The following is a 13,371-nucleotide window of genomic DNA, read 5'->3' as shown; positions in this document are numbered from 1 at the left end:
TGTAGTGTTTTCTGGAAAGGATAAGATGAAGATGTTATTTTTTAATGAAACTTCAAGTGAAGCTTGAGCTAAACTGTTGTTTATAACCATTCACCATCCAGTAAAGCAATTTATTTCAAATGTTGTCAAACCTCAGGTGATAAGGATTTTTAAATCTATCATTTATTTATATTTATGTCATCCATGCTGTTTGATTTGAATGACAGATAAGTAGAAAATCTTTACTCCTTGAAATGCCCTAGCTCATATACTCCCCCCACCCCCAGTTACTAAAAGTTGATACAATCAAAAGTCGTTAATTCGAACACCCATAATCCGGAATGATCTATAATCCGGACCTCAAAGCAACAAACTTTCTGTGCACGTGTCTCTTTGACGCATGAGCGTAAGACCTTTACGGCTGCGAATATGCGAGTGCGCAAAATACGTTTACAAATGCACTTTTAATGTATAACGGACAGTATAAGCTAAGCTAAAATTATCTAATTCAGTTAATGTTGCAGATTGCGTTGTTCCTTAATCTTCGAATTGGATTCGGCTTATTATTTTTTGCAGACTGTTAGAGCAATTTTATAAAAGTAAGCTTCAACTTTCGATTATGTCAAATAGAATTTCTGATATATATTTACTAATATGTAAAGGATCTACAAAGCGAAAGTATGTTTCGAAGGCTATTAAACAAAAAGTGGAATTGCTGCAAAAAATGGATAAAGGCATATCCTTTGTTTATCTAAACTTTAACGTTTGTTTATCTAAACTTTGTTTATCTTTAACGCCGCAGCGTGCTATGAATTGGAAGTTGATCTGTCAGCACTATCCTTATCTTTAGGGCAGATGTTTTTTATTTTATTTGGCTTATAATTCCTTACTAAATGTAGTATTTCATTTCGATGTACTCCGTCTTTGATATGATTTAAATCAAATTCCTCGTCATTATAATTCGCTTCCGAAAGCGAAGAAAGTGACAGAAGTTATTGAAAACGAAAAAATTTCGATTGACAAATTAGTCAGTATTCTCGACACAGCAATTATAGGACTTGAACAGCGGAACTTTGTAACTCAACAAGAAATTATGTCTGTTTATAGAATTAAAGAGAATGTATTATCACATAAAAAACAAAGCAACTTAAACAACTTACATTGAAAGAAATGTTTAATAAAGTAAACAAATAAATATTAAGCTTTTTTTTTTTTTTTTTGTAAATTTTGATACTCTTTAGATCATAATTGTTCTTTATTTCATAAATAACGGTTTTATATTTTTAATTTTAGAATTTCTGCATGCCATCTTACGCGATTTAAACTGATGATCTATAATCCGGAAAAATCGATAATTCGGAATCGCCGAAGTCCCGACGAGTCCGGATTAACGACTTTTGACTGTAGTGATGTTAACTTTTGTAATTTGTTATCAAAATTTAAACTGTGAATGAATACAAGTGATAATCGGCATATTTTAAAATCTTTTTTATCTTAAAAAAGTACAAGTCATCTGTGGTAAATATAAACTCTTGAAAGCTTAATAATCATTTGTAAACCTATGAAACATTTTGTAATGTCAAAACAAAATCAGTTTTATTTGGCTGTAAAATTACATTTACTATTTAAGAAAGACTCTTTGTAGTAGTAAATTGGTTTTTTTAATAAATTGAATTAGGAAAAATAAAATTTTAGGGGAACAATTTTTTTTTATGTTTAATAAATAATAAGTGTTAAAATTGGGAAGACTGATAATTGTATTGCTTTGACTATAAAATATTTTTCCTTCTGCCTGCCATACATGGGCAGTGTAATTCTTAAAACATGTATTAACATAATTTGTCATGACTTATTTCATTACTTTTAAACATATTTTTCGTGATTTTATCTCAAACTATGCTATTTAAACAACCATTTTTTTTTTTTTTTTTAAATCGCTTTCAACATAGCTAGTTTTTGCATGTGCCATAATCTTATATGCAGTTTTTCTCCTTCCCTCATAAAATTCAAAAATTCAGGGCTGTTTTTTGCATCAAATGTCTCCACAACTTGTCTCCTCTTCTGTGTGAGCTCTACTTAATAAGAAAGCAAGCGATGTCTCGTAAACTAGTTCTCAGTTCTTATTCTAACCTTATCTGGCTATTTTTGACATGATACATATCTTCCATTCTTTACAGTTTGATTGCTTAAAACATGGAACACTTAATTGCCAGTAAATGTTATAAGCGCAAGATGCAAAATGTAATAAAAATTAACACAAAACTAACAAATATGTTCCCGAGAATTTTGTGCAAGGAAAAAATTAACATCATCAATTAAAAGAAAAAAGGTTCCTTTCTGTTTCGCCAGGGCAAATCTCTCTCGCCAAGCAAATTTTATTGGCGACAACATACAGTATACACATACAAAATGTTAACAAATGTTAGTTCTAAGATTTTTTTTATTTTGAAGGCATAAACATGTTAATATCGTTTAAAATTTTGTAAAAAGCCAATAAATAAAGACAATAAATTTGTAAAAAGACAATTTAAGAATTTACTATGCTTTCAACGTCCTGATTCGCCGTTTCATATCACGTGATCCCAAGTAATCTCATCTCGCACAAACTATGCTACAAAAATATAATTCTCTCAGTAATTATCTACATTAATTTTAAGTTAAATCTTGATTTGGAATGCAAGAGTTATTTCAAATCATGCGAATAGCTTACTCAGAAATTATGTAAAACCGCAGTGCTTGACTCATTAGAATTAATGAATTTAACCCTTGACTTTGCCTTTTCTATATTTTCACCTTCGGGTGAGCGGTGTGATTGTATGCTAATTGACTTAATTACCGAGAATGACCTTAGGGCACAAAATTTAACTATCTGGCAAAAATTCTACCTAATTGTATGCAGTATTGAAAGAAACAGTCAATCTGATAAGAAATGGCTGCGACTTGTTTTGAAAATGAGGTGTAAAGGTTACCAGTGAGGATTTTCCTTTTGGCATCAGTTGTACCATACCATTATTGGAGATTTTATCACCTTTGCTGGCAAAACAGAAAAGTACAAAAAAAAAAAAAAAAAAAAAAAAATCCTACACACATACAGTGCAGATATATGCTTAGTCTAAGAGATCTGAAGTTGATATTGAAATGAAAAGAGGAGCCATCCTCACCTTCCTTTAACCAAAGGAGGGTAAGGAAGAAAATATCTCATCTTTTGTCAAGTCGAGAACAAATTCTAGAGTTGTCAGTACTTGCAGTAATCAGATTCATGGGTGGTATTGTTGCTATTGTATCAACAGGCCTTTAAACAAGTCATAGCATGTATATAAGCACTTTTTTGCTTACTTCTTTAAATGAAGCAACAAATTCCTGTAGAACTATAACACAGCTAGCTACATGTATGTCTCATAACTGTTTAGTTGCTGTTATCAGGTGACTCAGATTTCTTGTAACTTGATGATTTTTTGCTTCTATCTTTGTACAATCATACAGGTCTGTCATTCTTTTTGCAATTCAATCATTGTCTGTGCTGTATTCAAGATTTTCAAATAAGTTGGTAAAAGCATCTACTTTACCAACCAGATTGATGATATTGATTCTAAGCCGAGGGATGTTCTTTTTAAATCATGAAAAAGTAAGAAAAATTGGCCAGCAAATTGTGTAAATACAGTGTCATTTTGTAGTTATTTATATTTCTGAGGAAGAATTGTTTTATCATATTTTTTAAAGTAAAACTGATATTTTAAATTTGTAAAATGAATTTTGAAATTAATAAGTAGTTTTCAAAATGATGCACTATTTATTATATTTAGAATTTTTAAAATGCTCTTTCATATAAAGAATTGCAGGACTTTAAACTCATAGCATATTTTATCTAATATCAATGTCTTAAAGTTTTGATTTTATGCATATTTTCATATTATTACTTTAAGTTCATTATCATTGTTATATTCTGACTTATGCGAATATCATGGTTGTTTTATGAAACCAGGGGAAAAAACTTGAGGTTTAAAAGAGTATTTAGTTTTATGAATAAATAATTGTGAAACATTTTACTAAATTACAGCCAAAGTCTTTAAGTTTTTTGTATCATTTGCCATTTGCTTGATCTAAATTTATCTGCTTACCTATGTATTCTTTTTTTTTTTTTTTTCCTCTCTCTCTCTCTCTTTCTTTCTATACATATAATGATGTTTTTTAAATAAGGAGATAAGTTATAGTCATTTCCCATTGATAGCAAGATGATAAAAATTATGAGGTAAAGACCATAAGTTATCTTTAAATTTAAATCATATCATTATTTATTCTTAGCAGCAGTTATAAGTGCATTTTCAACACTTTATTGTATTTTGGTTTCTTATTTCTCTGATTTCTAATATTTTGGATGTTTTAATTTATTATATATACATGTTTTAGGCAAGATTTGTACATAATGTTTCTACATGGAGTGCAAAGAAACCTGGCTTGTATCATGGACATATTGCATTCTTAGATTTTTCTAGGTAATAAATTTAATTAAACATTGTATAATTTGCTATTCTTTACTATGTTTGTGTTAAATGGTGAAGTACTCAATAAATTTATAAACAGCCAGTGTTATTCAAAATGCTTTCCATGAAGTATTTATGTAAAACTTCATAAAAAAATGTATCACAGAAATTCTTAATGTAGAAATTTCTTACTTACAAATATTTTAAATGGCAATGATTAGTTTTTACTTATTTATTTTATGCTTTTCTGTGCGTGCATTGAAATATGTCTGCCATTTTATCCGAGTCTTGGATTTTTTATATGCACCGTTCAGGATTGTGTAGAGAAGTGAGTTGATTCCACTGTTGCTCAATAAATCGTTAAAAATTCAAAGGGATTCTTCAACATGTGTATTGAAAGAGAAAATGAGGTGCATTCCTTCCTTTCTTTAGGAGTTAATTTTTACTGGTGGCCATTTTATGTCCACCATATAGAAATTTTTAATTTATACTCTTTCTTACATATCTCGGAGGAAAATAATTAATTTACAATTTTTGTGTGTGAAACTGTATTTCATCACTTTTCAAAACTCTTAAAAATATGGGAGACATCTTAATTTTAAAATTTTTTTTAAATCTTTGACATCATTATTAATTCACTTCTACAGAACCTAGAAGCTGACATTTTCAGAGTAGGTGGGCATATACTGAAGTTGCTCTTTTCTAATATTTTTTAAACTGGTGGCCATATTAAATTGATTATATTGGAAATTTTATTTTTTTACTCTTCCTGTAGTATTTAAGAAATAAACCGCTTAATGATTTACAATTTTTTGTAAATGAAACCTTATGTAATGTGAACAAACTTTCACTGTGTTTAAAATTTGACGGCCATTTTGAGATTTATATTTCTGTTTAGCCGCCACCTTGAAATTTATAAGCCATCATGAAATTTATGCTTTTTGTTATTTGGGGAACAAAGCAGTGAATTGATTTTCTGTGTTTATGTTCATTACTTTATGAATTTTTCAAAATTCTGAAATTATGGCCACCACATAAAAATTAATAACCGTTTCAGGATTTGAGGGAAAAGCAATAGGCAGTAAGACTAAAAACAGTTAAAAAAAATCTGTAAACTTTCAGATTTTATATTTCTCCCAAAGGGGCATTTTTTAAATGTTTTGTGTGCTGCCTTTATTTTTAAATATCTTATTCTTCACACTTAAAGCATAAAATTCAATTCAACAGCAATGTCGCAAAATAATTTTAAAATGAGCATGTTTTTAGCATTTCCTATATACAGTCTTGTGCACTAGAGATAAAAATGTTTTTTCCCCCCCCCTTACAGTGTTGTCATTCTTCGATTTGAAATCATTGAGTTTGTTAATAAAAAATTCTTTAATGTTTTAATGTCTGACAAAATATGAAATTGATAATAAAACAAGTTCCAACTTCGAGCTACCAGATGCCCATATTTGGTGAAGGATTACGTTATTCAAAGTTGGATGGCTCTAGTTATCATTGTTTTATCACAGTGCAAGAAATATAGATACATTTATGCAGATTCTTCATTATTTAATTTCTTTAAATATAATACAGGGCTCAGGGTTCGTAGCGGTCCTTATGTGCTTATAAGTCCTTATATTTGAAAATAAAATATAAAGGCCCTTATAGGTGCTTACTTTTTCTCTAAAGCCCTTATTTTTTTGTGTTTAGTGCTTATTTTTTTGCTTTTAGTGCTTTTTTTTTTTTTTTTTTTTTTTTTTTAATGAACACGCTATTTTTTCTCATTCCAAAGCTGAAACTAAATAAACAACTTTTCTTCCTAATATGGAATGTCGGATGGTGAATCATACTCCCGGAAATAGCTTTTCTGCCTTTCTCTGCATTAACATAACCTTTGGTGTGCACGAAGAGTACAGACAGGTGCCTGTCGTTCTAATGGTCAAAGAATTGCGAAAGCAGTAGAAAATTTCGGTACATTCGGCGTTCTTTTCCTCCCACCCAAATATTACACACGTTTGAATTTCTATCCAGATCATAATAATTTGCATTCTTGTTCCGCTTGGTCAGTTCATATTTGTGTTTATTATGATCATTATGCTTATATGATGAGTATATGTATGTATGTTTATAATAACATAGTTGCAGTAACTGCTGAAGTGTAGTAAACTTCCAAAAATGGTTGTGTTATAACACAGATTAGCTTTTTAGGAATAATATTCGGAATGGCTTAAATAAAGGGAAAGTAATCGAATAGTCAAAATAATTTCATTTTTTTGGCCAATACATTATACAGTACGAAGATTGGGAGTTTCTCCCCTTTCTCTGCAAAATCTCGAATATTGAAACTGTTACAAGTTCGCTGCTAAATAAGCAACGGACCTTTTTTGGGGGGGGGGTTGTCACTTTCCAATCTGGATTGAATAGGACTAAAAGTTCTGCGGTCTACCAAGCCAAGCAAAGAATGATTCTATTCCGGAAATTTAATGCCGTCTGTTGAAAATTAGAATGAAAAACACACCAGTTACTTGTATTTAGTTTTTTATTCTCCCAATACCAGCAGCTGTTGATTCCGATTGCGTAATATCACGTAGGGAAGAATTACCGCACACGTATTGCGCAATAATGTTTGCGATATTTTGCAGAGATAATTAATTTTGATGTTCTGTCCGAGATTTGTTTATGAACACTTAAAAGAGTTTTACTATGCTTGCTAAGCAGAATATCTTTCAGTTCCATTGATTTATTTTTATATGATACACATATCGAAATGTCAAAAGCATTTATTTAGCGGGAAAATCTAAAAAGCGGCTACAGTCTACCCCCCCTCCCTCCGCTCCTCTTTTTCAAGTTATGCTCGACTGTCCGAATATTTGCCAATTTCCAAGTATGCAGGTTAGTTAAGCTTTTACTGTTAAAGGATGACTGCATGAAGCAAATTTCTCTCTTCTGATTTCAGAAATGTTCCTCGTTTTTACTTAAATTACTTTGCTTGCAATATCTTTTGTTAAGGGAAAACTGATATACAATGAAAATTTAGAAAATATTCAGAATTTAGATTTAAATTATTTAAATATTAATATGAGTGAAAAAATAAATTGTATTTATTATTAGGTTCCAAGCAAATACAATAAATATGCCTTATTATTATTTATTTTCTCTATTTTGAACTGAAATTTCATCATTAAATCTTGTAATATAGTGTTACGAATTTGGTATTTAAAAAGCTAATGTTAGTTTAATTATAAATTAAATGGTTTTATTTCTCGCGCAGTGCAGCGCGTGACGAATATTAAAAGAAAGCTAAGCCGGAAAATTGAAAATACAAGAGCGCGTGCATTAAATAAATAAATATCTCTTTTTGATTTCGAGAAAGTACTGGAAAATTCTAGCGCGTGATTTTAAAATCTTATAAAAGGAGGAAAACATCTCAGTTTGTAGTAGTTGCTTAGTTTGTTGTTGTTGTTGTTGATTGTAGCGAATTCGCGGATTAGCGTTCTTTAGCTGTTTTGAATTACGTTCTATTGGACATTTGAGTAGTTAAAAGAAAACTACTGTGAGATATTGTAATACTGCATGATAATTTGAGAAAATTTAAGCATTTTTGTTGTGATAATAATAAATTTTTGTTCATTTTTCATCGGACTTGTGCATTTATTTCATAACGAACCCGTACGCACGCAACAATAGTTTAGTTTTGCATAGTTTTTTTTTTCTCTCATTGTGAACTAGTTCTGTAAATTGAACTGTTATTTAAAATTTAAAGAAAAAAAAGTAATTATTTTCCATGGTTGAGGTAATGCTTATTTTCTCTTAATAAATTTCTCATATTTTAAATTACAAGTCTAATTTTTAAGGTTATGCAGTTGTGTATAATGTAATTAGACAGGTGCTTATTTTTTTTCTTAAAATGTGCTTGAAAAGTGCTTATAGGTGCTTATTTTTTTAACTAAAATGTGGCTATGAACCCTGATGGGCAATACTAGTGGGTAGCAACAATCTGAAAAGTGAAACGGATATTTAAAATGCCACACACAAAAAATGCCAAAATGAAATTAATAGCCCTTAGGGCTAAAAATATGTTCAGAAACTTTTTTAAATAAGTGCCTTTACATAGTGATATATAATATGTTAAATATTATATATCACTATTATTAAATTATTATTAGTCCAAAGGGCTATTAGTTTCAAAAGAGCATTTTGTGTAGTTTCACTTTCCGCATTGGTTAACTTTTCAAATTGTTTATTATGCTGTTACCACCAAATATTATCACCATATATTCTATTTAAAGAAACTCAATAATGAAGAATCTGTATTAATGCATGAATGTTTTTTGCATTTTGAAAAACAACAGTACCTAGAGCCATCCAATTTTCAATAACATAGTCCTCCATCTGAACAACATGGGCACTTGGAAGCTCGAATTTTGAATTTTTTTATTATCTATTTCAAATTTTATAAAACTTTTAACAAATTTTTCATTAACAAACTCAGCAATTTCAAAGCAAGCAATGGCAACACTGTACAGGAAAAAAGCATTTTTATCTCCAGTATGCAACACTATGTATTAGAAATTGTAAAGATATGCTGTTTTGCTGTGTTTGAATATATTGTAATATTGCTATTGAATGGAATATTATGTGGTTTAAGTATGGAGAACGATATTTAATAACGTTAAAAGAACACCCTTCTGGGCATAATATAAAATCTGAAAGCTTTCAAATTTTCCTATTTTTTCATGTACAAATATTGTTATGTGTACAAAATATTAAGTAATTTTTCAGCAGTCTAAATTTTAATTCCAAATATACGAACATTCAGTATTTGCATTTAGCTAAAAGCTAATAGAAGAAAGTATTAATTCTTAATTATTATCATAAAACTGTGTAATGTGTTTCTTGTTGAATGTGCAATTAAAGTGATGAATAAATGTTCATGAACTTTAAAGAAAATGAAGAACACTTTTATTGGGTATTCAATGTAAAATTAATTAAGAATGAAAATTTTAAGATTTCTATAAAGCATTAATCATTTGTATTACTATCTTTTAATTATGGAAATAAGGAGCATTCATGAATTCAAATTCACCAGTAGTTTAAAAATTATTTAGTACTTTTTAGTGCGTATCATTATATAAAAATGTTTAAATTTATTTTTAATTTACTTTTCATTTGATATTAAAGTATTGTACATGTGTATAGTTCTTGGATATTCTAATTATCATAGTTTAAACTATGAATGAAATACTTAACTGAAATCACCAGTGAAATTTAAATTTAGTAGAATTTGGCCCCAGTATTTGAGCATTTTTGTTCATTCATGCTTAAATGTAGCTAATCTGGCTTTTCCAAATGTAATTCTTTTCTTTTTTAGGCAGTGAAATGTAAAGTAGCATATATATATATATATATAGTACTTTTATTAGAATCTGAAAAGTAAACACACATTATCATATATTTTACAAGTATTAAAAATTGACAATGCTATAATTAGTTGTTTGAAGCTAATGGAAGTAATTAACTTTAGTGTATTCTCAAAGTTCTATGTTTTTTACATTCACACTAACTTGTTTCAAATGTTCTACAATGTTTTAAATGGTACATTGTGCAATTACTCTACCAGAAGGCTCAAATAAGCATGGCAGACCAAAACAAAGCTGTTTATATTCCTCAATTCAAAATTGGTCAGCCACCAAGCGTTTGACCCTCCACTTTGAGAATTACAGTGAACGTAGCTTTTTTATGTTTAAATGCCGGACTTAAAAATCATAATTTGTGTTTCTCTCAAGATCTTTGTTAGCTGGATCCTCCATCATGACAATGCATTCAGCTGTAGTTTTTTTGACAGTGAGAGAGATTCTGACCAAAAAAAAAGTGCCAATACTACCACAGTCATTCTACAACTTTGACTTCTCTCCCTGCAATTTATCCTTTCCCCCTAAGTGAAAGAGATAGAAAAGATGTGTAACAGGCTGTGGTGAGGAATCTTTGCAATATTTTGCAAGAGAAGTTCAAAAAGGTGTACAAATAATGGAAACATCACTGGAAGTGCTGTGTGGCTGCACAAAGGGTCTATTTTGAAGATTATTAAATTTATTTCCTCATGTCTTCAATAAGTATGCCAATATAAATCTAGTTACTTTCAGGACAAACCCTGTATATTAACGCAAAAACTCTTTTGTTATAGATGCATTTATTATTTACTTATATTAAACATTTTTAATGCTTTTTAGTGTTTGTAAATATTAAGATGTAGCCTTTCATTATACATTACAAAGTCTTTAATCCGGTATAATATGCGCATAATATGTTTACACATTCGCGTTTAATGTATAACGGACGGTATAAGCTAGGCAAAAATTATCTAATTATCTATTTCAGTTAATGTTGCAGATTGCGTTGTTCCTTAATCTTCTAATTGGACTCGGCTTATTATTTTTTGCAGACTGTAAGAGCAATTTTATAAAAAGTAAGCTTGAACTTTCGATTATGTCAAAAAAAGTTTCCGATTCTGGAGCTGCCAAAAGATCTACAAAGCGAAAGCATGTTTCGATCTCCATCAAACACAAAAGTGCAATTGCTGCAAAAAATGGATAAAGGCATATCCTTTGTTTCACTAACCGTTCCAAAGTCTGTTCATCAATTTCACGCTGATCTGCGGGGGGGGGACGTCGCGGTGCGCAATGAACTGGAAGTTGATCTATCAACACTATCCTCATCTTCAGGGCAGATGTTTTTATTTTATTCAGCTTATAATTCCTTACTAAATGTAGTATTTCATCTCGATGTACTCCGTCTTTGATATGATTTAAATCAAATTCCTCATCATTATAAATATCACGAATACACATCAAATACTTTTCTGGTTGCAATTTTCTAATTTTGACTATGCGTAATGTAATGCTTTATGCATTTGCGTGTTGAAAGAAATGTTTAATAAAGTAAACAAATAAATATTAAGCCTTTTTTTTTTTTTTTTTTTTTTGTAAATTTTAATACCCTTTAGATCATAATTGCTCTTTATTTCATAAATTACGGTTTCGTATTTTTAATTTTATAATTTCTGCATGGCATCTTACGAGATTTAAATTGATGATCTATAATCCGGAAAAAACCCTAGTCCAGAATCAACGAAGTCCCGACAAGTCTGGATTAAAGACGTTGTACTGTATCTAAGAAGTTTAGAAAATACATACTGTCTTAAACATTTCATTTATTTTATTAAATTTATCAGTATTGGTTTTCTATTTAAGATGTTTCTGTGTAACTTCATTAAGTGCTTAAAAGAAATTAAAATATATATGTATATAGAAAAGAAGAGAAACACGTCAATGTGACAATCAAAATTGCAATAATAACCTTGTATTTAGTGTAAGTATATTAAAACACTCAATCAATTTTGAGGGCAGGTAAAAGGTCCGTCCTCATCAGGAGAACGAAATTCCTAGAAAGGGGGAAAAAGAAGAAAAATAAAGCATTGAAAAGGAGTCTCAGAAACACGAATACCACGTGTTTCTGACTATGGTAAGTACTGTGATAAAGACCACGTGTTTCTGAGACTCCTTTCCAATGCTTTATTTTTCTTCTTTTTCACCCTTTCTAGAAATTTCGTTCTCCTGAGGAGGAGGGACCTTTAGCTGCCCTCGAAATCGATTGTTTTAATTAATTACTTAAGCTAAGTACAAGATTGTTATTGCGATTTTGATATATGTATATAATTTTTGTAAATATCAGTATTGAAAAGCTGTTTTTTCCTCAAGGTTTGGTGCATCAAAGAAGCCCATATTCATTAACATTATACGTAAACCATTGGACAGATTAGTATCTTATTATTATTTCTTGAGATACGGAGATGATTTCCGACCTTATGTAGTAAGGAGGCGACAAGGTAACAAAGTGGTAAGTAAGAATCCTAAATACTCTATTAATTTTATAAAAATGAGAATAAATCTCATATATTTTATTATACTAATGCAAAAACTGAACCAAAAAAAATAGCATGTAAAATATCAGGTAATACAAAAATTTACAAAATGGAGTTTTTTTTAATTGTACGTATGCCTTAAAATCAAACCAGTGCTTTTCACTCGTACTACATGTTTGTTGTGTAACTTACATCATGATAATGAAGACTCCTGATTCCAGAATTACATTTATGTGTATGAACAAAACAGTACCAAAAGAGTACACCTAATCAAAACAATATTATTTGATTAGGTGTTCTTAAGTTGTGTAGCCACAATGTTCTTGAAACAGAAATAGTGACGTTGTTAAAAGTGTAGATATAATTGCAATGAGATGCTGCTCAAAATCCTCTTGGGATACTATGAGCATGAAGAAGAGGGTTTCTTGTATCATATTATTATGCTGGATGAAGCATAAACTGTACTGGCCAAATTGAAATGTCAATCAAACTAATTAACATCATTATAGGTTATCACAAGAATTCAAAACCTTAACATTGTGACAGCTATAGTAATTCTCATGTAAGATTTTGATGATGTTATCCTAATGCTGACCTTATCTCAAAAACATATTATCAATGTATTGTATAATTGTTTATTTTTGGAGCTTAATCTGACACTAGCTGGTCAAAAGAAGCAATAATACTTTCTTCAGAATCCTCCCTTTGTTTTGCAAGAGAGTGCTTGGGTGTATATAGTGTAAATTGTAGTTGATTTGTTCTTTATTTGGGATGAAACACATTCTACCGTCCATCATACACTCTGGATTTAAGCCTTTGTAATTATGATTGTATTCTTAAAATTGAGAAACCATTCCAAATATTCTTCAGGCATAATAGACTGTGTCAATCAAGTCATCAACAGAACATGCATCACTAAGTACGAGTTGCACATAATGCTGGTTCCAGTCCAAGTCTGGTAATCAAAGGACAGGAAAATTCCAGTCCTTTTTGTATAAGGTGTGC

At 29.9% G+C, this 13,371-nt stretch overlaps 1 protein-coding gene across 1 annotated transcript in view; it reads left to right on the top strand.

Moving 5' to 3' along the window:
* The window catches only part of LOC118196759 (heparan sulfate 2-O-sulfotransferase 1-like), a 39,297-nt gene that overhangs the window by 12,815 nt on the left and 13,111 nt on the right, over positions 1-13,371 (top strand). Inside the window, exons 3-4 of the mRNA XM_035368217.2 lie at positions 4,387-4,472; positions 12,203-12,341. Of these exons, the coding sequence (XP_035224108.1) occupies positions 4,387-4,472; positions 12,203-12,341 (225 nt within the window). The remainder of the gene's footprint in view (positions 1-4,386; positions 4,473-12,202; positions 12,342-13,371) is intronic.

The sequence above is a fragment of the Stegodyphus dumicola genome, chromosome 12, assembly GCF_044657685.1.
Source record: "Stegodyphus dumicola isolate Sdum_Otavi_A_Nest chromosome 12, ASM4465768v1".
Lineage (NCBI taxonomy): Eukaryota > Metazoa > Arthropoda > Arachnida > Araneae > Eresidae > Stegodyphus > Stegodyphus dumicola.
The sequence above is the reverse complement of the archived record's forward strand: the minus strand, read 5'-3'. Positions and strand labels throughout refer to the sequence as shown.